This window comes from Jaculus jaculus, chromosome 1, assembly GCF_020740685.1.
Source record: "Jaculus jaculus isolate mJacJac1 chromosome 1, mJacJac1.mat.Y.cur, whole genome shotgun sequence".
Lineage (NCBI taxonomy): Eukaryota > Metazoa > Chordata > Mammalia > Rodentia > Dipodidae > Jaculus > Jaculus jaculus.
In genome coordinates, this window is record NC_059102.1 from 231,172,037 (window position 1) to 231,196,698 (window position 24,662).

At 37.8% G+C, this 24,662-nt stretch overlaps 1 protein-coding gene across 2 annotated transcripts in view; it reads left to right on the plus strand.

Moving 5' to 3' along the window:
* Phkb (phosphorylase kinase regulatory subunit beta) overlaps positions 1–24,662 on the plus strand; it is a 236,070-nt gene that overhangs the window by 76,195 nt on the left and 135,213 nt on the right. For both annotated transcript variants that reach the window (XM_004664836.2, XM_004664837.3), the window contains 2 exons: positions 5,681–5,796; positions 12,839–12,902. In XM_004664836.2, coding sequence (XP_004664893.2) covers positions 5,681–5,796; positions 12,839–12,902 — 180 coding nt within the window. The remainder of the gene's footprint in view (positions 1–5,680; positions 5,797–12,838; positions 12,903–24,662) is intronic.

A 24,662-nucleotide genomic window follows, 5' to 3' on the forward strand; every position in this document is an offset into this window, starting at 1 on the left:
GGCAGGGCAGTTCTTTACATTGCGGCCAGAATCAGGAAGCAAAGAATGAACAGGAAGTGGAGCATGGCTGCAAAACCTCAAGTCCTGCCCCCAGTGACCCACTTCCCTCATAAAGTCTCCACACTAAAGTTTCTCTAGCCTTCCCAAACATCACCTCTGTCTGGGGATCAAGTGTTCAAACACAAGAGCCTGTGGGGGTCATTTTTATATTCAAATCCAACAAATGGGATGCAAGTATTAGGGTATTAGAGAAGCTAAGAAACTCCTAGGTCAGGCCATTCCTAAAATTGTACCCTAAATATAAATATAAAGCAAACTTTTAAAAAGTGTGACTGAGGAAAAGAAAATTTATAGAATAAGTTAATTTAGCTTGTCATTTCTTTTTACTCACAGAGGCTATAAGGAACTGGGAGAAATAATCTTAAGTCACAGTGAAACACAGTGTGATAGCTAATAGCTAATTATGTTAGGTGGCAACTAATAATGTTTGCAAATAGATTTACACTAATGTTATTTCAGGCAAAATAGTAGTGATGAAATTGCCTTAGTGATGGCAGTTTTTTGGTTTGGTAATTTATTTTTATAAAGTCATATGTTGCTATCCCACCATATGCTTTAATTCATTTTAAATCTTCATTTGTCAACTGCTGCTAATTATAATTCTGATTGTGGTGGTTAATCTGTATTGCCTTAAATGGACCTAGAATCACCCTGGAGATAAATTTCTGGACATATCTGGGAGGGAGTTTATTGATTAGATTAATTGAAATGGGAATATCCACTGTAAATGTGAATGCCACCTTTCCATGAGCTGGGATCATTGAGTGAACAGTCTAACCAGTTATCTCAAGCTCCTGCCACCATGACTTCCTGACATATGCCCTCCAACTGTAAGCCAAAATAAACCGTCACTTTCTTTACTTCCTTTTTTTTTCTTTTTAGATATTTTGTCACAGTACAAGAAAAGTAACTCATCTAGAAAGTTGGCATCAAGCAGTGAGGCTGTTGATATGGTAGTTGTAATCATATCATTCACTGGCCATTAGAACTGGTTCACATGAGTTGTGTTTGGAAATTTGTTCTAGAAAATCCTAGGGTACCAAAAGCTTAACAGGCTGTTTTGGTGGGAGTTTGTGAGACCAGAATGCCAAGAGAAACACAAATATTGGAGGTTGAGCTCATGAGGTTTCTAGAGAGGAGCCAAGACTCTCAGAAACTGGGCTATAGGTAGTCCTTAACAGTATGCTGGCACAGACTCTGCATTCATTCTGCTTGTTCTGTTTCAAGCTGTTTGAGAAACCTCCACACTGATTTCTGTGTTAGCTTTACCAGTTTACATTCCCACCAACACTGAGGAGGGGTTCCCTCTCTCCTACCTTCTTACCAGCATTTGTCATTTGTTTTCTTTGTTATAGCCATTTTGACTGGAGTGAGATAATTTATTTTTAGAGAAAGTTCAACACAGACAGAGAGAGAGAGAGAGAGCAAGAGAGACAGACTGAGAAAATTGTGCGCCATTGCCATCGAACTTCAGATGCTTGTGCTACCTAGTGGATATGTGCAACCTTGTACTTGCCTCACCTTTTGAGTGTCTGGCTTATGTGGGATCTAGAGAGACATCGAACATGGGTCCTTAGGCTTTGCAGGCAAGCACCTTAACAGCTAAGCCATCTCTTCAGCCCTAGAGTGAGATAGTTTTAATTTGCATTTCTATGTTGTCTAAGGATGCTGAACACTTTTTGATACATTTATTAGCCATTCGTATTTCTTCTTTTGAGAACTTTTATTTTAGTTTCATAGCCCATTTTTTATTGGGTTGTTTGTTTTCGTGATGCTTAATTATTTGAGTTCTTCATATAGTCTGGATATTAATCTTCTGTCAGATGTATATGTAGCAAAGATTCTTTCTCATTCTGTATGCTGCCTCTTCACTTGATGTCAGTTTTATTTCTGTACAAAAACTTTTTAATTTTATAAAATCCCAGTTGTCAATTGTTGGCTGTATTTCCTGAGCCACTGAAGTCTTATTCAGAAATCCTTACCTTTGCCTCTATCTCACGACTTTTTAATCTAGCAGTTTCAACTCTATCTATCCTAGGTCCAGTGGTCTGGGTTTTTACATAGCCAAATTTCCGTTAGGGTCCATAGGCAAAGTAGTATGTAGACAAAGCTAGGAGACCTCACCAATAAGCTAAGTTTTAAAAAAAGTTTTCATTACTATATATTGCTCCATTCTTAGGTTAGAGAAATTGTGGGATCAGTGTGTGTTACAGAAATCTAGAAATAATTCACACTCTTTTTATCTATGAAGTTTCAATAGCCAAATTGCTTTTCTTTCACTGAAATAAGCGATCTGTTCCTGGCTTTCCATAAGAAACCCCTCCACAAGAGAGAATGTAAGAACAGAGCATTCAAGTGCTCTAGCTATTCAGTTTTTGTGAGAAAACTTGGGTAGATTTCTTTCTGATGTACTCTAGATTAACGTATTTGTTGACTCAGCTCAAAGATTTTCTAAGCCTCTAGGAAACTTGGAAGAACTATTTTGAGAGACTGTGCTTTTCCTAATTTCTAATCTTCCCAGCAATTTTTTTCCCCATTTGGTTTCTTTCTTTCTGTGATTTCTTAAAAGTTGGCCTACTGGTAGATCCTTAACTTTGTTTTCTGTTAGTACTGTTTCTTTCTTAAAAGTCTATGTATGTATAAAAATACATATATATGTTTATGCGTATATATGTGTGTGGTATTAATTGTATATATAGAGGAGAGTTACTGATGCAGGATTTTGGAGTTCAGGAGGAGTCCCTCAAATTTATGAACTCAGTTTTTGGGTCCTGTCCTAGTTTTCACAAAGAATTGATAAATGGACTCACAAAGGACAAATTATGAATTATTAAGTTTATTTAGGGAGGAACCACAAATTGTGGGATTTATTGTGGGATCTAGGAAGAAGGCTAGAGCAAAGTCTTAAGCATGTGGCAAGTAGGAAATAGGCACTCATGTATAAAACACAGCATACTTCATGAGATTCATCTAAGAGAAATGGCTGGTACAGAGCCATAAACATGTGGAAGATAAGACCTATGTAGAGAGATTTAGAAGAATCTCATATGTAAGGCAAAGCATCCATCTCAAGATTTCCCAAGGAAGAAAGGTAAAAGTAGTGATGGTTTGAGAATAGGATAGGGTGACAGATAGTGAGAAAGAAATAATAAAGAGGGTTATATCCTTGATTATCCCAAATATAGAGAAATTACTCAGGCAGCAGGCCCAGAGTTAGAGAAAGCACCCATGTGGTAGATCTAGAATATAAGAGAAATACACATGTGGTAGATTCAGATGCCAGAGGAAAATCATATATGTAATTAAAGTGAGAAGTTACCCTAATATATGAAGCAGAGGCAAACAGAAAATCCCCCAAAATTTGAAGCAGAGGCAAACAGAAAATCCCTAAGCCAGGAAACAGTATTTTGCTTCCCTCCCCCACCAGATGGGTAGGGGGCTAGAGCCAGATTCACATGTGTCCAAACAGTACAGGGCAAAGAGGAACATAGAGAAAGAAAGACCAGGAATAGCCTTTATAGTTGATTGAAAATGTATTCTTTTGTCATATTCAGGTATGTAAAGGGGAAGACTTAGTTGCTTTATAGACTCAAAGAGGGGCAGGCCCCAGAGACAGGCCACCTGGGTAGTGAAGGCTGCCTAGGCTGTGGGCATCACGAAGGCACAGCAGCTGCTGTAGATGCATCTTGATCAGAGTTCCATTCATGCCAAGACAAGGTGGCATGGGTTCTCTCTGGGCTTCAGTTTCTAACTGAACCTTCTTAAACGAAGCTAGCTTCCTCCTATTTCTTCTTCAGTATGTGAAGAAGACCTTGTACTAAGATGCAGATGTCTGTGTTTAGTATGCCATGTATCAGGCATGGAAAGCAAATCTAAAACCACATTTCTGAAATCTTTATGTGTAGGCTTTGACTCCTGGCTCATTGGTTGGGCCCCACATTCATCCATGAGTTTTGTGTTTATAACCAAAAAGATGGAAAGGAAAATTAGATTCCAGGAGAATGAATAAATTAAGACTCTTGTTGATCCAAAATTATATTATCACTTTGCAAGAAAAAGAAAAGTAACTCGTATATTTTACTCTTCAAACCTTTAGATGTATGTTTTTAATATTATTATTTGGTTACGAGAGAGAGAGGGAGGGAGGGAGGGAGGGAGGGAGGGGGAGAGGGAGAGAACATGTGTGCATGTGCACGCGTGCGCATGTGCGCGCGCGCGCGCGCGCGTGTGTGTGTGTGTGTGTGTGTGTGTGTGTGTACATGTGCGCCAGGACCTCTTGCTGTTGCAAATGAATTCTAGACACCTGCACCTCTTTGTGCATCTGGCTTTACATGGGTACTGGAGACTCAAACTCCAGGCCAGCAGGCTTTGCAAGCAGGCACCTTTAACTCTGAGCTGTTTCCCCAGCCACTACTTTCATTTTCTTGTAAAATATTTCATACATGCATTTTAGTTTCTAGATAGTGTCCAGTATGAAAACATGGTTTTATGTTTTTCTTAATTCTGAAGGTGCACAGTCCTCATAAATAGTAATAAGTACATTATAGAACAATTACAGTGTAACATTGAAAAGATTTAAACTTTACTTATGTTTAATATTAGCTATGTTCTCACCAAAAGGAAGCTTTTTTATTTTTTAACTTTTTTTTTTTTATTTTAGAGAGAGAGAGAGGACAGAGGGAGAGAGAGATTGAGAATTGGCATGCCAGGGCCTTAGCTACTGCAATCGAACTCCAGATGCTTGTGCCACCTAGTGGGCATGTGCAACCTTGGCTTGCCTCACCTTTATATGTCTGGCTTATGGTGGATCTGGAGAGTCAAACCTGGGTCCTTAGGCTTTGTAAGCAAGCACCTTAACCACTAAGCCATCTTTTTAGCCCCCCCCCCAAAGGAAGGTTTATTTTGAAAAACCAAGTACAACAAAGCACTCATGTAATAATTACGGGAATTTGAACATGTTAAAAAATGCTTTGGAGACTGAGGATGTAGCTCAGTTGATAACAGTGCTCACCTTGCTTGCCAGAGGCCCTAGGCTCTATCCTTGGCATCACATAAATCCAGACATCTCAATGTATGTAAGGAAAAGTTCAGCGTTTGAAAGGGAGAGGGAAACAGGAATCTCTGTAGCAATGAATTAGGCCTTATTGAAGGTGAGTTGTAGAGGGACGCTTCATATCTCGGCAGTTGGGACTCAAGAGTGTTGCCAGTGTGGCTTTTTTTCAGGGGGCTTTATCTCAAAATGTTGGGTCTCTGTGGCAGAGAGGGGTGTTGGGTGAGTAGGCTACTTTCTTTTGAGATAGTAGGGGGCCAGTTTTGTGATCTCTGGACAGACCCCTTGGTACCCAACAACAATATGCTATATTCCTGAGAGCCTCAGTAAACTCAACGTACACTATAATCCCAGCACTTAGAGATAGAGGCAGAAGGATAAGACATTCAAGATCATCTTTGGCTGTATAGGGTGTTTGAGGCCATTCTGGGATACATGAAATCTTGGCAAAAACAATATTTGGGAAACAAGTACATGTTTATTTCATATGAAGTATAATTTTTCCTATTATTATCTAAAGATCCCTTTTTTGCATGTATTTCTTCTTATTCTTTGTTTCTTTTCTTTTAGGTTTCTTTTATTCAAAATCTTGTATTTTGTGTAGAAAGAGTTTATCGTGTGCCTGACTTTGGTGTCTGGGAAAGAGGAAGCAAATATAACAATGGCAGCACAGAGCTACATTCAAGGTAATTTGTTCATTTCTGAGGGTGTTTTTGTTGTTCAAATGTGTGGGATTTGAATAGGAAATGAAAAAAGCATTAGATTGAAATTGTGGTTTCTATGTTAATTGCAATACATTTTTTTTTCCTGGCCTGTAATGTAAATGGAATTTACCTAAAATTAAAACACTGTTCTCAGCATGGTAAACAGATGCCAGAAAGGAGTAGGGCCTGTTTTCCACCCTTCTGAGGCATCAAAACTTTGGGTTCAGGCTTCTTGTTATTCCATAATATGATCTTTCTATAGAACCAAGTTATATTATTTGAAATGGCAAGTACATTAAAAGATCCAAACATAAGGGGTATATGCATTATATGTAAAATTCCCTTCCATGTTATAGAGCTGATTTTTACTGTAACCACAGATTCTTACACTCTTCACTAAAACTTACTATTCAGCTGTTATCTTCTATTATCAATATGCTGAGCTAGTGTAATTTAGTGTGTTTGAATAAACAACAATAATGGACTAAGGTTAGTAATTTACAGACTTTATTTTCCTTCCTTCTTTCTTTCTTGTTTTTTTTCTTTCCTTTTGTTTCCTCTCCTTTTCTTTCCCTTCCATTTATTCCTCTTTCCTTCCCTTCTTCCCTCCTCCCCTCCTTTCTTCTCCTTCCTTCCTTCCTTGCTTTCTTTCTATAGCCCAGGTTGACCTGGAACTCACTGTAGCCCAGGCTGGCCTGGAACCCATGGAGATCCTCCTATTTCAGTCTCTGCATTAAAGACTGCATTAAAGACATTATTATTATTAAAGGGATTAAAGACATGAGCAACGACATCCAGCTTAATTAATAAATTTTCTACACTAGTAGGTGTTGAAGAAATAGTATCAGTAACTGATCATGCCTTCTATATAGTCTAATATAGCCTAATTCTTTTAATTTTATTTATTTGTTCTTTGAAAATTTCATGTGTATATTGTATTTTGATTATACATATTTCCCATTATCCTTTCTTGTCCTCCTCCTACTGAGCTCTTCATCATACCATTTACCAGCAGCTATACCACTGAGGAGAATGACTTTCTCATCCTCAGTAACCATTAATTCTAAGCCCAGGAAGTCGTCTTTTAACTGAAAAGATGAAACTTGATAAGCTCTGTTTTGTTGAACTAAATGATGTTGAACTAAAAGAATCTAAGCTAAAGGTTTTCACTTGGATTTGGATTATAGAGACAATAGAAGGTAAGCAAGTCTAGGAGAAGGCTGGTCAAGAAGAGTCTATGGATTTTTCTCTCTGTCTTTTATAGAATGACTAATCACACACAACAGATAAAGCTAATAGAACTTTGACTAAAATTAACATTAACTTAGAAAGCATGAATGTTGGGAGGTTCTTAGTAAACAAAGGCTCCAACTGTCTTTCCCATTACCCAAGTATAACACTTGTTAAAGTTGGTATTTATTTATTTATTTATTTATGCTGAGCCATGAAAGATTTTATTTCAAAGCTTAGAAAATCATCCTGAGTTGGTATTTGCTCCTCTTTGCTTGAGAATTAATCATAATAATAGTAAGCTAGTTTTATTCAAATGGATGGGTAATGAAGTTCACCAGTTAAGTTTGGGTGGTGGGTTTTTACATTTAACACTGATCTTTCTATTGCTGACAGTATAGTGACATAATCAACCAAAAGGACTTTAACCATTTTTTCCAGTGGTTCTGAACTCCTTTCTCCACAAGCCTGTTTAGATGTGTTACCTCTAATGCCAAAAGCATCTATTTTGAAGCAGGAGAACTGAGCTCCATGGTTCTCAATGACACTGTGATGACATTGGTGGTGGAAGGCCAGGGTACTTAGACTTTTGTAGCTGGATTTGGAGCTTACTTCAACAAGGAGTCAAGTAACAACCCTTAGTCGGTTGTTACTTACAGGATACCCCCAAATTTCCTGGACCTGGCCTAGTTAGATCTCTTCATTACCACTGAGTGCATTAACCTTGTTAGGTCCCTAAGCTTTCCTCATAATTTCAGATTTCTTTGAATTACTATATACTAGTATTTTGGTTTAAATGGAATTACTACTATATGGTAAGTCCATTATAGATTGAAGGTTGAATATGTGTTTACTATATGTAACCCACTGAACAACATGGTCTTGCAACACACTACACTGGAATATCAGGTTTTTACCCTCCTGATGACATGGCTGACTGAGAACTGTGGCTCTTTGCCACCATCTAGCACCACAGAGGTATTATACTTGTATCCTGAGAAAAGATCAACATTTAAAATATACTTTCTACTGAATGGCTATCACTCTGCACTACTTTGAAATAAAGAAAACTAATCAATCCTAATCATTAACTATGTATAGTGATATTTGCAACAAGTAATTATATTTTTCCTTGCCATTTAACCTTGTCTGCCACTGTAAATTTCTGTGCTATATAGTTCTCATTGGTCAATGGCAGAGAGGACATAATCTGACCACTGTCTTGGTGCTCACAGAGGCCTTGGCCAGAGGTGACTGGCTCTTCGCTCTCTGGGGAAAACTCTGCAATGCTGCACTCTATTTAAGGTTACTGTTTCTAATACCCACACTTGTGGCCTTCTGAACAGTCTCTCTCTTTGACTTCTGTGCTCAGCAGGCTTTTAATATTTGCAGTTAGTTTTATTGCAGAGTTATAGAATATGCATGTAAGCCAGGCAGAAAATGTGAATTCTGTATAGTGGTTGAAATTGAAGTTTTTGGAAGGGTTTATGACTTTTTTCTTTTCACCTTTATACAACTCAGAATTAGACCTAGACTTTAGGTCACCAGCCCACAAATTCAAAGTTCTTGTTACTATTCTGTGAATTTTAAAGTATTATAATGTGTTCCTCTAGCTGAGTGTCCTTGAGTTTGATCTCTACCAACACAAAATTTTTTAATAAAAGAAAGAGGATCTGATTTTGAAAACAAACAAACAAACAGACAAGAATTCTGGATATAAGGTCATAAAAACTGTGATACGTTGCAAGGTTATCTTCCTCTCATAGCCAGACAGCTTCATTCAGCTTAATGTTTCCCTCAGTTGCTCCTTGGCCTGGCTTGTTTCAATCCCAACTCTAAACATAGTATTTCTTAAATAAACTCCAGATTTTTTTCCTAGACAATACTCTTCTTCCATTTATTAGAAACTTTTCTAGCAACATCCTCACACTTTCCAAAGCTTCAGTAAAAGGATCCGTTGTTCTAAACTCACTGTATTTCTCTTGAAATGTTTCCTGAGTGATTGTACTCTCTGTGGATTTGACTTTTCAAGTAGGTATGTTTCTTTCAGTTTCTCCTAGGATGTCAGAATTATATCAAATAATATTCTTCCTTTCTCCAGTCTCTTAAGTCTTTTATTACATGCATATGTATTTTTAACCTTACGTTATTAGATTAAATTCTCCTGCATATATGCTTTTGGTGTCTATTTATTGTGGCAGTAATTCTCAACTCAGTTACATATCCCAATGCTCTTCTTAGCCTCTCCAAGTTTAGTTCAAGCACTTTAATTTTTTATTTATTTATTTTCTTTTCACAATTTTTATTAACATTTTCCATGATTATAAAAAATATCCCATGATAATACCCTCCCTCCCCCCCCAACTTTCCCCTTTGAAATTCCATTCTCCATCATATTACCTCCCCATCTCAATCATTGTACTTACATATATACAATACCAACCTATTAAGTACATTTTAATTTTTAAGTCCCCTGGGGCTACATTTAAACTTATAACCTCTGCCTTGGTGAAGAGTCAGGTTTTTCCTATAAAATGTAAATTGAATCTCCAACTCTAACTTTGAGCTTTTGGCAATTGAGAAACCAAAAGAAAAATGTACTGAGCAACTCACTAATGTGTATATGTGACCCGCTGGAAAGAAAAGTTTTTGAAACATTAACTTCTAACTAGAACTTAACATTCAACAATATAATTTTCTCTTTTCCTAAGTCTTATATTTAGAGATGACGCTAATTGAAAGAATTAGAAACAGATCTAATTTCTGAAACTATTTTGTGTTATATTCTCTTTGCTTTCTAATAAAACATCACTAAAATATTAGATAATTAACAACCATGGAAGTTGAAAATGCTTGTACTGACCATTTTATTCCATGTTGTGCTCATTAAGGTTACCGTTTTTTTTTTTTTTTTTCTTTCTTTTCTCATTTCTTTTTTTGTTTTGTTTTTCAAGGTAGGGTCTTGCTCTAGCCCAGGCTGACCTGGAATTCACTGTGTCTTCTCGGGGTGGTCTCGAACTCAAAGCAATCCTCCTACCTCTCCCTCCCAAGCCACCATGCCCAGCTTAAAGTTACTGTTTTATTTATTTTTATTTTTAAAATTTATACATACATACATACATATATATATATATATATACATACATATATATATATATATATATATGTATTAACATTACCATGCATTTGTATAATGTATTTGACCCGACTCTCCTCAATTCTCTCTTATCCCCTCATTAGCACCCTGTTACTCCTTCATCCTCATTATACTTTCATTATTTGGTCCCCTTCCAGTCCCCCTTCCATTAAACTCCTTCTTCTGCTCAACTAGTCTTTCTACTTCAGTGTCTTTTTTTTTTTCTTGTGTGATGTGACCCACTAAGTTTACATATGGTAGCCTGGATGAGCAGTGATGAGGGATTATCTAAGAAAATATCTGGATCCTTCTAGTGGCTATACCACTGCTGAAAATTTTTCTGGCTCCTATAGTAATGATTAACTTCCAATAGCTCCTCAGGAGGGATGAAGGCCTCACTGCCTCCTCAGATTGCCCATGACAGAATGTTGATGAGCCCAGTATTATGCAGATCTTGTGGTAACAGCTATCGCTGTGAGATCAAAATGCAATGGCCATGCCATGTCAGGCAGTCCTCATACACTGGCTTTTATACTCTTTCCCCATCCTACCCCACCCCCATCTGCTACACCGTTCCCTGAACTGTGTGTGGTGTGATGGACATGTCTCATTAAGCACTGAACACTACACAGCCCCTTATTCTCAGCACTGTGACGAGGTTTGAGTTTCCTCAGTAGTACTTCCAACATAAAAGAGAAGCTTATCTAACCAAAGATGATAACAGCACTAATCTTTGGTCATAAGCATAAATATTTAGAGGACAATTTGACGGGCACAACATATCCATTTAGCCACATGTTGTACGTAACTTCTTAATGCTGGGACAAAATACCCAACGAAAAACAGCATGTGGGAGGAAAAAGGATTACTTTAACATACACTTTTAAGGGGAACTTTCATAATTTCAGGGAAAACATGACACAAGCTGGCTCAGATCTTACCACCTATCTAGCTGGAAGTAGTCTTTGAGTGAGCTAGCTCTGTCAAGGAGGCTTGGACTATAACACCACACGGGCTTCCCCAACCTCCTCCAATAAGGCTCTACCTCACAAATTGCCACAAGCTGGGGATCGAATGTGAGGCTTAATTACAAACACATGAAGCTATGGAGGACATTTCACATTCAAACAACCGAACTAAACAATACTAGCTTCCTTATTAGGTCCTTAATTTTATTCATTTACTTAACTTACTTTTGGTAGGTATTGAAGACAGACCCAAGGGTCTTATGCATGCTAGTTAAGCTTATTGTGTTAACAGTTCTTGGGAATACATGAACAAAAATCAATTAATCCCTGCTGGGCTACTAATAACAGACCAAAGAAATGATTCCATTCAAGTCCAGCTTGGTGAAGGGAGTTTAATGAGCTTACAGGAGCATAGGTCAGCAAAACAACTGCATCCCTGAAAAGTTCCATCCTGGTGAAAACGATGACCCCTTGAAAACTACATAGATGGAGCCCCTTTACTTATTTTTCTATACCCTATACTCTGACACCTCCGTAAACCACGTGCATTTAGGACAGAATTACATCCAGCTGGGAGAGTGAATGGAATCTCAGGTGAGGGTCTCATGGGCTTCCCTACCTCCTTAATATATGAAGAAACAATAGGTCCAATCTTGAGAGTCTCTTGGGTGGTCACAGCTACTCTGATTAAGATGACATGGCCATGGCTATGTTATGTCCCAAGGACCATATTCCACAACAGACCTACCTTCTCCCAGCCAGTCATTCTGAAATTTAAATTTCATTCAAACACTTGAAGGACTTTTAAACATTATTTTCTGGGTCTGTCTTCCAGAGAGGAGTGAAAAATGGCATTTCTAACAAGGTCCCAGGTACCATGCCTCTGTTGCTGCTTTAGAACCACAGTTTAATGATTACTGCTTATTAATTTAAAATAATATTAACAGTATATGTATGCCTTGAATAGAAGTAATAAAAATTATGACAAGTAAAATAAACGATACAATAGATCTAAAAAAGTAATAGGTAGGTGTTCACAAGATCACATTGCTATATTTTTAATCGAACAAATGTTCCCAGTTTTTAGCACTATTGTTTGTGGCATTTGGGAGGCCAAAGGAAGAGAATACCAAGGGCAATAGTGCTCATTTTCTTACAAAAAGAAAAAGATAGCAAAAAATAATCAGTTATTCTTTAAGCATAAAATAATGTGTATTATGTTGGATCCTAGAAAAAGACTGAGTGGATACATTAAACCACACTCTGTAACAAGTATATGACATACAAAACCCTTTTTAAGGCTCAAAATTGACATCAGAAAAGCTCTGTTGTGTTGATATGTGGTAATGATGCACAAACTGGTAGTTACTGCATATATCATCATAGTATACTTTTCTCTAAAGTTCATCTTTTTTTCTCTTGGTTAGTGAATAGAAATGAAGCTGGAATTAAAACCACTGGCATGATCAAGAGTCTAGAATCTTGATCAAGGTATACCTCAGTATAGTTTCCCAGATGATCACTAAAAAAGAAAAATTAAAATAGTTAAATGTCAGAATGGAATATCTTAGACATTGTTTTCCTATGGAATTGTTAGTGAAGAAACATGCTTGTGAATATTCATCAGATAATGATTCTTGTTTTGTGACTAGATAATTCACAGTAATAAAGCATTTCCTTTTTCTTTTAGCTCTGTTGGTTTAGCCAAAGCAGCTCTAGAAGCAATTAATGGATTCAACCTCTTTGGCAACCAGGTAAAAATAGTCTTTAATTATTTGCATGTTTAAGTAATTGGCTATTAATTAACAGTCATTTCCTTGTAATCAGTAGTCTGTTGCAGTCAGCTCTGTGTTGCTGGCAGAAAGCACCCAATCAAGAGCAGCATGTGAAAGAAAAAAGTTTATTTAGGTTTATAGACATAGGAAAGCTCCATGATGGCAGGGAAAAATAATGGCATGAGCAGAGAGTGGACATCACTTCCTGTCCAATATCAGGTGGACAACAGCAGCAGGAGAGTGTGCCCAATACTGGCCAGGGAAGCTAGATTCCCAAATATCCACCAGCTGGGAATGTAGCACTTAGAACCCATAAATTTTGGGGAGACACCTGAATCAAACTACCATATTTTGCCTCTGGACCCCATAAACTGATAACTATCCATGGTGTAAAAATGCAATGCATTCAGTCCAATTTTAAAAGTGCCCATAGTTTTTATTAGTCCCAGTGATGTTCAAACATTACCATAGTCCAAGGTCTTTTAACTAAGCCATAATACCAATAACAAAGCATAGTTGCACAGAATAGATGTTCATGCTGCAAAAGATGGCATTGGGCATAGTGAAGATAGATTGAAGCAATACGAGATTTAAAAAAAACAGGGCAAACAACAAACTCTGTAGCTCCAAGAGTGACAACTCTAACTAGTGATAAGTCTCTGAAGGCCCCATTCTACCCCTCCAGCTCATCTATTCAGGTTCTAAAAAGCTTCATCCAATGCCAGCAGCTGTCTTGGATGCCATGCCATAGTACTACTATCTCCATCGGGTCTCTACTACAACCTGCAGTTCGCCTTCATGTCTCCATCAGGCCTCCATGCGGGTTATCCAGCAAGCCTGTTGCATACTGCCCATGACCATTTCCAGAAAACAAAACCATGTAGTAAATTCAATGACCCGATCTTTCCTGCATTTGTTATACTCCATAGTACAGGTGGGCTACCTGTTTGGTAACCCAGGGAGGAATAAAGCAGACTTTGCAAAGCAGGATACTCCTTCAGCATTCAGGCCCTTTCAAAAGAGTTTTCATTATTTCTGTTGTCCCTATGCAGATTAGCTGGCCCACTTTCTCTCTCTCTCTTTTGATATTTTATTTTATTTTATTTTATTTGGTGTGGGGAGAAATTGGACATGCGAGAATCTCTAGCCACTGAAAATAAAGGTCAGTTGCATGTGCCACATTGTGTATCTTGCTTACATGGGTCCTGGGGAATTGAACCAGGGTCCTTTGCCTTTGCAGGCAAGCACCTTAACTGCTAAGTCTTCTCTCCAGCCCTAGATGGCCCACTCTCAATGGGTGTAATCTCAAACAATTACAGCTGAACAGACAATAGTTCTGGCCCAAAATTTTACTTTTATCTGTGTCATATCCCTCTAACCACACCAGTCCATTTCTATACAATGCATTCCTGCACAAGTTCTCAGGACACAGGCATAACTGCAAGCATCTCACATAAACTGCTTCTAATCCAGTCTCGGCAAAGCTCTTTCTTACCCTCACAAGCCAAAACTCATAGTCCATAGTTGTTGCTGCATTCAGGTCTTTCAACTCTCATTACAATAGTCCATCAAAATGTATACTGCAAGCATCTCTTAGGCCCAGGTTTCTAACCTTCCACTTTCCTCTTGCAAATCAGTTTCAAAAGGCCATAGTCACAGTATCAGGTTTCTAGGAGCAATAGCCCCACTACTGGTACCAATTTTACCTTTGCAGTCAGCTTTGCATTGCTGGAAGAAAATACCTGACCAAGCATAGCTGTGTGAAGAAAGGGTTTATATTGGTTTACAGACTTGAGGGTAAGTTCCATGATGGCAAGGGAAAGTGATGGCATGAGCAGAGGGTGGACATCGCCTCCTGGCCAACATCAGGTAGACAACATCAACAGAGGAGTGTGCCAAACACTGGCAAGGGGAAGCTGGTTATAACACTCATAAGCCCACCGCCAACAATACATCATCTTTAGGAGGATCTAATTCCCAGTTTGCTACCAGCTGAGGACCTGAGATTTAGAACCCTTTACTTTATGGGGGACACCTGAATCAAACCAGCACACAGCCCATACTAAGTAAATTTTTCTCTGAAAATTATTTACCAATTGTCTGGGAAATGGCTCAGTGTTTAAAGGCACAAGTCTATTGACCTGAATTTGAGCCTCCTCAGAACACATTGGAAGCCAGATGCAAAGTAGTTCATGTATCTGTGATCCCAAGCTGCTTATGGCAATGGGAGGCAAGGCCAAGAGAATAATGAAATTTGTGACCCATTTAGGCTGGCACATCCAGTGGCAAAAGCAACAAGAATGAGCCTGTCTTGAAGGTGGAAAGAGAGGACAATTGCCTCGATGTTATTCTCTATACACATACATACATGTATGTATACACACACCTTAAGGAAAGAAAGAATCAAAGAAAGAAAGAAAAAGAAATAGAAAGGAAGAAAAGAAGTAAATAAAAGAAAGAACCATTACTTATACCTAAATTTTAGCTTTCACACTAAAAATCGCTGTTTATTATTTTTTAAAGTCTTAAACCAGGCCTGTAATGCATTCCTTTAATTCCAACATTTGGGAGTCTGAAGGGAGGGGCTATCTATGAATTTAAGGCCAACCTGAACTACAGAGAGAGTTCCAGGTTAGCCTGGGTAGAAAGATTATGAGAGTCTTATGGTGCGTGGGAATAGCCTGAGATACCATGTTCCCACATCCCTGCAGAGACTGACTGAGGCTTCTCGGTCCCTGTAATGAACACCAATAACCCCATGAAAGATCCTCAGCAGAATTGGTATGGGGGAGAAGGGGTCTATTTGTGTAACCTATTTTATTTAAAAAATTCGATAAATTTTAAAGAAAGTAGTAAAAAAAATAGTTGATAAATTTGATTCTTTTGATTTTGGTGGAGTAATTTCTCTCATGTCTTTCAGTTATTTCTTAGGGGTTTCACATTATTTTAACTATTTCTGTCAGTATATACCATATAATTTCCATGTCATATGTTGATTTCAGTTTAATGTATAACAATTTGCAGCTCATGCAGAAGGAGGGATTTTTGCAGTGTGTATAGCCAGAGAATATGAAATTTTGATGCTAGTAAAGCCTCAATAGCCAGTCATCTTGGCTCTAAAATCTCTTTTTTTTCTGTGGTAAAATAACCCCAGTGAAAATATATTTTAGAAAGTTCCACTTTTCAGCTATTTTCTACTTAAGAAATACTTGAGCTTCAGAAAAAGGTGTCTACAAATAATGTGAAAGATTTTCCTTTCATTTGTTTTTATACTTTTAAATATTTTTATTTATTTATTTATTTATGAGAGAGAGGGTGGGAGAGAGAGAAGCTGAGCATGTCAGGGCCTCCAGCCACTGCAAGCAAACTCCAGTGTATTTGGCTTGCGTTGATTCTGGGGAATTGAACTTGGGTTCTTAGGCTTCACAGACAAGTGCCTTAACTGCTAAATTATCGCTCTAGCATCTGTTCTTATATTTTTATTGATATTTTTGTACATGGACATAATGTATTTTGATAATGCTCTTCTATTACCTCCCTTTGCCTCCCTTCCCTTAGCCTCCTTTCACTGAATCTTTCTTCCCTTCTTTATATTTTGATGTCTTTTTTTTTTTATTCCATCATCATCCATGATGAAATGTTGGTGGATTTGATGTCATACATGTCTTGTGCATGTAATGACAATCACTGTGAGGTTATAAATGAATGGCCTCTTTGGGCAAAATTCCAAAATATGCCTCCCCATCCTCTGGCTCTTACATTCCTTCTATCCCCTCTTCCATAATGTTTGCTGAACTTTAGGAGGTATGATAGAGATGCCTCATTTTGTGCTGAGTTCTCAACAAGTCACTCTTAGCACTGTTATGTTTGAATCTCCACAGTAGTCCCCACCATCTAGAAGGAAGCTCATCTGAACAAAAGTGATAGCAGCATTAATCTATGGGCATAAACAAATATGTAGAGGGCAACTTGATTGACTCAACATATCCACTTATTCAAAAAAAATGTAGCAGCTCCCCTTCCCACTAGGGCCTTCTAGCCATAGGCTTTTGATGATGTTTTCCAAGCCAGGCATGAATTCCCTCTGATTGGAGTGGGCCTCAAATTCAGAGAGCAGTTGGTTACTCCCATACCAGTCATGCCACTGTTGTACTAGTAGGAAAATCTTGCTTAGCTGGTCAGTCCTTTTTTTGTGCTTTAGAATATTACATCAAAGAAATCTTAATTCTTTGTATAGGGAGTTGTTGAACCAAAAAAAAGTTTTAGATGTTTTTATTTATTTATTTGAGAGATAAAGAGTGAGAGAGGAAAACTATTGGCACCTAGGTTCTCTTGCCACTACTAATGAACTCCAGACACATATGCCACTTTGTATATCTGGCTTTTGGTGGATACTAGTGCATTGAACCTGGTCCAGTAGGCTTTGGAAGCAAGTGTCTTGAACTGCTGAGCCATCCACCCAGTCCCCTCAAAAAAGTTTTCAGGGCTGGAGAGATGTCTTAGCGGTTAAGATGCTTGCCTGTGAAGCCTAAGGACCCATGTTTGATTTCTCTCCAGGTCCCACATAAGCCAGATACACAAAGTTGAGGCAAGCACAAGGTTGCCTATGCCCATTAGGTTGTTTAAGTGCCTGGAGTTCAATTGTACTGGCTGAGGCCCTAGTGTGCCAATTCTCTCTCCCCAACCCCCATGCACTTTCTCTTAAAAAATAAAGAATACAGTTTTCAGATTGAGTTATAATTTCACATACATACACTTTAAATTTTTTTCTTAATATCCACTATAAGATACTTTCTGAAGTCATTTTCTTTAGAACCCTTTCTAAGAATAAAATTAAATATAGTGATCTAACTTTTTATTTCCCTATTTAGGATGAAATGTAATCTGGGGTAAGCCATAATTAGAAATGTTCTTATGTGTCCTTTAACAGGAAATTACATATTTTATTAGGGTTTCAAATATATATTATAAAAATATATTGACAATTATATATAAATATATTTTTAGTAATAGTTGAAAATGCTTACTTAGTACAAAATAAATCAGAATTTAGGCCAGGTATCATGAGCATAATAAAAAAATAGTTTTGTGATTCTAAGGTTTGAACCTTAGTTCTGCTCTTCTGAGACCCTGAGAGTTAATTTTCAGGTTCATCTTCTTCTGTACTTGCAAGGTTCCTTTAACAGTATGACATCATTGTACTGTCTTCTGTCACTGAGAGAGAAACCTGGATTGCTTGAAGGAATGTTGGAAACAGTTCTTGGGTCAAGAAGGAAAAGTTAACTCTTGCCACCACAGCTGTACTGCTGAAGGATAAATTCCATCAGTAAATAAGCGTGGAAAAGACATTATAATCAGCTTCATATTATTTTATGTTTATATTCTAAATTATGGCTCACAAACATGATTAAAATGCAAAAAAAAAAATGAGAAAGGCTTGGGCAATCCTGTAAAGGGTTTTGCATTTAAATGTCTTTGTTTGTTTGTTTATTTATTTATTTATTTATTTGAGAGTATCAGAGAGAGAAAGAGGCAGAGAGAAGGATAGAAAGGGAGAGAGAAAGAGAGAGAGAGAGAGAGAGACAGACAGACACCGAGACAGAGATAAAATGGCTGTGCCAGTGCCTCCAGCCACTGCAAAGAACTCAAGATGTGTGTGGCTCCTTGAGCATCTGGCTAATGTGGGTCCTGGGGAAGCCTTGATCCAGAGTCCTTAGGCTTCACAGGCAAGTGCTTAACCGTTAAGCCATCTCTCCAGCCCCTGTTTTTTTTTTTTTTTTAAGTTATCATAAAAGCAGTGGGTTTCATTGTGGTATGTTTTTAATTCGTGTTTTTAGATTTTATATATTAGAGAGAGAGAAAGGCAGGGAGAAGAAAGAATGGGTGTTCCAGGACCACTAGCCATTGTAAACAAACTCCAGATGCATGTGCCACCTTCTGTATCTGGCTTATATGGGTACTGGGAGAATTGAACCTGGGTCCTTATTCTTCATAGGCAAATTCCTCAGCCACTAAGCCATCTCTCTAACCCCTCATTGTGGTATTTTTTTTTTTTTACATACTTTTTACCTACTACCCTTTCCTGTTCTTGCTACTCCCTTCTATCATCTACCATCTCCTCTTCTGTTTCCATGTAACATGTATGCCATTACCTATCTTTCTTTTAAAAATAATCTTTTATAGTCCCCTTTCTAGTTCACCTCTCTCCTCTCCTCTTCTCCTCTTCTCTCTCTCTCTCTCATACACACACACACACACACACACACACACACACACACACACACACACTTAAATCTAGGTTTCTACATATGAGAGAAAATATGTCATGTTTGTCTTTTTAGTATAGTTTGTTTCACTTAACATGGTTTCCAGTTCAATCTACTTAATTGTAAATGCAAAGATTTCACTTTAACAGCTGAATAAAATCCTATTTGCATATCTATTCTTTATCCATCTATCTACTGATGGACATCTTAGGCTGGTTCTATTTTTTTAGCTATTGTAAATAAATAGTAGCAATAAATGTGGATGAGCATGTATCTCTGCTATAGGAATTATATATATTTGGGTATATAACTAGGAGTGATATAGCTAGATCTTATGGTAATTCCTGATTTAGGTTTTCTTGTTTTTAGAAACTTCCATAGTGATGATGCCAGTTGAAATTCCCACAAGTAGTATTTACAGTTTTGTCTTTCACTACATCCTTTCTAGCATCGATTATCACTTGTTTTATTTTTTTTCTAAACTTTTATTTGTGTTGTTTTGGAGGTGCATCTATGTGCCATATGTGTATCTTCTTTTTGAGACAGTTCCCTAATTGTTTTTGCTGCTGGGTAGGCCAGTCTAGCTGTCCTTGTGGCTTGGAGATTCATCTGGTTCTGCCTCCCATTGCTGTAGGAGCATTGGGTAGATAGATGTGTGTGCCACTTTACTTTTGTGCTAGGAAAGCCAACTTGAGTTGGCAGGATTGCGAGCAAGCACATTTAACGTCTTAGTCATCTCCCCAGCCCTTTATTTTTGTTTCACTTGATTTCTTGATAGCTGTTCTGACAACAATGAGATGGAGTCTCAATGTAGTTTTAATTTTCATTTCCTTGATGGCTAAAGATATTTATTGTATTGCCTCTTTTGAGAAATTTCTGTTTAGTTCAGTACTCCATTTATTGATTGGATTATTTTTCTTGGTGTTTAATATAGTTCTTAGTATCATTTAGATATTAACCCTTGTCTGATGTTTGGCTGGCAGTTTTTTGTTTTGTTTTGTCTTGTCTTTTTTTTCCCCATTCTGGAGGCTGTTTCCTTACTCTGGTGATTGTTCCCTTTGCTGTCTAAAAGCTTTTCCTTTTTTTGTAGTCCGGTTAGTCAGTGGGATTACATTAATAATACAAATGGGATTATTTTGTGTTCTATGAGTCCTTTTTAAGAAGTTACATTTTCTAGTGACCTCAAAGCTTTTGGACTTACATCAAAGGCCTTCATTCAGTTTGAATTGATTTATATCCAGGGTGAGAAGTATGATCTACTTTTGTTCTTCTACATATGGAAATCCAGTTTTCCCAGTATCATTTGCTAAGGAGGCTGTTTTTGCTGCAGTGTTTTTGAAAGCTTTGTTAAAAACTTGGTGGTTGGAGCTATGTAGGTATAGTTCTGGGTCCCCTATTCCATGTGTGTACATGTATATTTTGTGCCACTACCATGCTGTTTTTGTTGCAATAGGTCTGAAGGATATTTGATATTAGGTATGATGATATTTCCAGCATTGCTCTTTGTGATAGGGATTACTGTGGCTACTTGAAGTCTTTCATGCTTTCATATGAATTTTATGTTTTTTTTAGGTGTAGAGACATTGCAATTGGGATTTTGATATGGATTGGATGATAGACATTTCTCACAATGTTATGTTTTTTCCAATCCATGAACATGGAAGACCTTTCCCTCCTCTGGTGTCTTAGTTGTCATTGATAGCCTTGATTAGTTTAGGTGTGTACCTTCCATCCTTAGTTCTTTGGGGACTTTATTTTTATTAAGGAATGTTGAATTTTGTCAAGCATCTTTATGGACTGAGAAAATCACGAGAGTTCTGTCACTAAGTCTCTTCTGTGTGTATTACACATATTCATTTACATGTGTTGAAACAACCTTGCTTTCCTGGAATGAAACCAACTTTGTCATGGCATATATAATATTCTTAATGTGTTCCTGGATTCAGTTTGCCTGAATTTGATTGAGAATTTTTCCATCTGTGTGCATCAAAGAATATTGATCTGTACTTTTCTTTTTTTGTGTGTCCTTGTCCAGTTTGGGTATCACATAATCCTGACTTTGTTGGATAAGATTGTTCTTACTACTCCCCTGCCTATTTTACTCATTCATTTGGCTAAATAAATAAACAAGTAACAGTGAAAAGCCAAATAAGGAGATTTATTCAATGTGGCCATGTTGGGAAAAAGAACAATGAGTCCAGTACCCCACCCCTGGTCGGTCTTTGAGATCCTGTTGTTGCAAATTTTCTTACCATAAAATCCTTCTTTCAAGACTAGGAAATATTAGCCACATAGACAATGAGGAGTAGGTAAAGTCAAGAAGATTTTACTGAGAGATCTTGCACAGAACATCATGCTTAGTATTCCAGCCTGTATCTCAAGAAGCAATAGAAAGGGGGAAAGGATAAAATTAGGTGTTTGTGAGTTAGAATATAGAAAATCAGGCAGGGTTAGCAGTAAAGATTTATAAATAGCTGCCCAGAGGGAAGACATGTGGTAGGTATTTATACATTCTCCCACCAAAGGATAACTATGCTGTGTTCCTCTTTTGCATGTCCTTTAGGTAAGGGGTAGGGATGAATGGTTTCTTGGCCATATGATTGATAGGTCCTTTGGAAAACTCTTAAGTGAGGCCATCATAATCTTGTGTTTTGGATAGCTTAGAATGTCATGTCTCTAGGCAGGACCAGAGGATTTTCTTTTTCTGACCAGGAGAAAGTAGCTTTTCCCCTAATGGGAAAAGCTCTGACATCTCTACCTTTCTACCTTTCATATTGTATTTCAAGTCCTATGGAGGAGCAAACTTGTTATCTTCCTGTTTAATGCTATCAGGGAAACAGGAGTTGAGGTCTGTTGTCAATGACTTCCAAACCTGCTATGCTTTTTGGCTACAGACATGAGGTTTTAGTTTAAAGAGTAAGATGTAGGCATTAATAGCTAGGCAGTCTTATCCATCTCATTCCCCCTTCTCTTAACTCCAATCCTTCTTGCAAAGTTAACACATCTTTCCTAGAGAAGGCAAGTTTCTCCTCTGCCTGAAACCAAGCTTCAGCCTTTTTCCTCAGTGTATAATGATTTGAATGTAAAATATCCCCCATAACCTCATGTGTTTTGAATATTTGGTCCCCAACTCGTGGCATATGGGGCAAGTTGTAGGGACTTTTGAGAGGTGGAGCCTTGTTGGCAGAGGTGTGTCACTGGGGTGATCCTTGAAACTTTATAGTCCAGCCCCTCTTCCCAATGCTAGTAGCTCACTCTTGCTGTGTTCTCCCTGCTGATGTAAGATGTGATGTCCTACTGTCTGTTATTGACAGGTATCCCTACAATGATGACAGTTCCCCTCAAGGCTATAAGCTGAAATAAACCTAGCCAACAATAAGTAACTTATTTAAATTCATCAAATATGTGTTGAGGTCTTAATTTTTGCTTTCTCGCCTCTAAGATATATACCTAATAGATAAAGTAATCTCATAATGTAGACTACATCTTAACATATAATCAAGCACCACTGAACTATATGTTTTTTTCTTTTTGGTTTTCTGAGGTAGAGTCTCACTCTAGCCCAGGCTGATCTAGAACTCATTCTATAGTCTCAGGCTGACATCAAATTCAAAACAATCCTCCTACATCTACCTTGTGAGTGCTGGGATTAAAAGTATGAGCCACTATGCGCAGCCCTGGATTTTTTTTTTTTTTGTTAATGTTTTATTTATTTCCAGTGTGTGTGTGTGTGTGTGCATGATAGCATGTGCATGTCCGTGTGCACACAGACACACACACACACCCCTGCACCAGCACCTCATGCTGCTGAAAACAAATACTAGATTTTTGTGCCACTTTCTGCATCCAGTTTACATGGCTGCTTGGGAACTGAATCTAGGCCAGCAAGCTTTGTAAGTGAGCATCTTTATCCACTGAGCCGTCTTCCCAGCCCCTGTTTAGGCTGTTTTCATACAAAGTACATCATGTTTTAGGCATTTTGCAGATTTTTAAGAAGGAAAAAAACAAATTCACACAAGGTCATGGCTGGCTATATTCTACTCAGAAGCAAGTATTTACAGAAGTCATGAAGGGTAGCTTACATGCAGAATTATTACCTAGTTTAAATCATCTGACACATTAATTATAGGCCTACAAATGTCAAAGGCATCTAGATGTCTGCATTCCTTTGAACACTTTGCATAACAGTAGGGTCTCTGTGACCAGTTGGGATTCCAAGTTATTGACAACTTTATAAAAAAATTGAAAACGATGGTCTGGAGAAATGGCTCATTGGTTAGAAAATTGAAATGCAAGGCTGGAGAGATGGCTTAGTGGTTAAGCACTTGCCTGTGAAGCCTGAGGACCCCGTTTCAAGGCTCGATTCCCCAGAACCCATGTTAGCCAGATGCACAAGGGAGCACACGCATCTGGAGTTCATTTGCAGTGGCTGGAGGCCATGGTGTGCCCATTCTCTCTCTCTCTCTCTCTGCCTTTCTATCTGTGTCTTTTGCTCTCAGATAGATAAAAAATGAACAAAAAAGAAATCATTTAAAATATTGAAATGCAGCCAGGCGTGGTGACACACACCTTTAATCCCAGCACTCGGGAGGCAGAGGTAGGAGGATCGCTGTGAGTTCAAGGCCACCCTGAGACTACAGAGTGAATTCCAGGTCAGCCTGGGCTAGAGTGAGACCCTACTGTGAAAAACCAAGAAAAGAAAAAAAAAAAAAAAGATTAGAAAAATTGAAATGCACAAGCAGTCAAAAAGGTTTATTTAGAAGATAAAGAAAGAGAAAAAGGCAGCTATGCTATGAGTGAAATCAGTGAGTGGACTAAGTTTGGAGGGGACTTGGAGACTTACTACTCACTCAAGTTTCTAGGTTCTTGTGTCTATGAACAATGGATTTTTTCAAACACAGGGATAGTTACAAGGAAAGATACAGTTTATTGAAGGGGAGAAACAACCAAACTTGGAACTGTGCCAAAGCTGGGAACCAGTCCTATTCTGAGATGGAGGAGGGAATTGTTTTTTCCTATTTATTTTTTAAGTGTTCTCTTATAATGGAAGCTGACTTGTTATTCTTTTCTTATTTTATGTGTTTTATAATGTTTAGCTCCCCAGTAAAGTACTGTTTATTTGTAACTCTGCTACTGAATATGAAATGTTTTAGTGGCTAAATGGTAGAAATTTTGTCAATATTGTACCTGACCAATTAACCCCAGAAATTCCATTTCGGCCTTTCTAGTACTGGGATTGCAGTTGTGCACCACCTTGCCCAGCATTTCATGTGGGTTTTGGGCATTGAAACCTAGCTTCTCATGCTTGCCTGGCAAGTACTGTATCTACTGAATCATTTCTCCAACCCATGGTTTTTACTTAAAAGATTTCATTTTAGTGTAGAGAAATTGTATAACCTATGGTTAAATCATTGGTTTCTGTGGGAGACTTGATTTTTATAATTTTACTCTATTGAACTAAGGCTTTATCTTT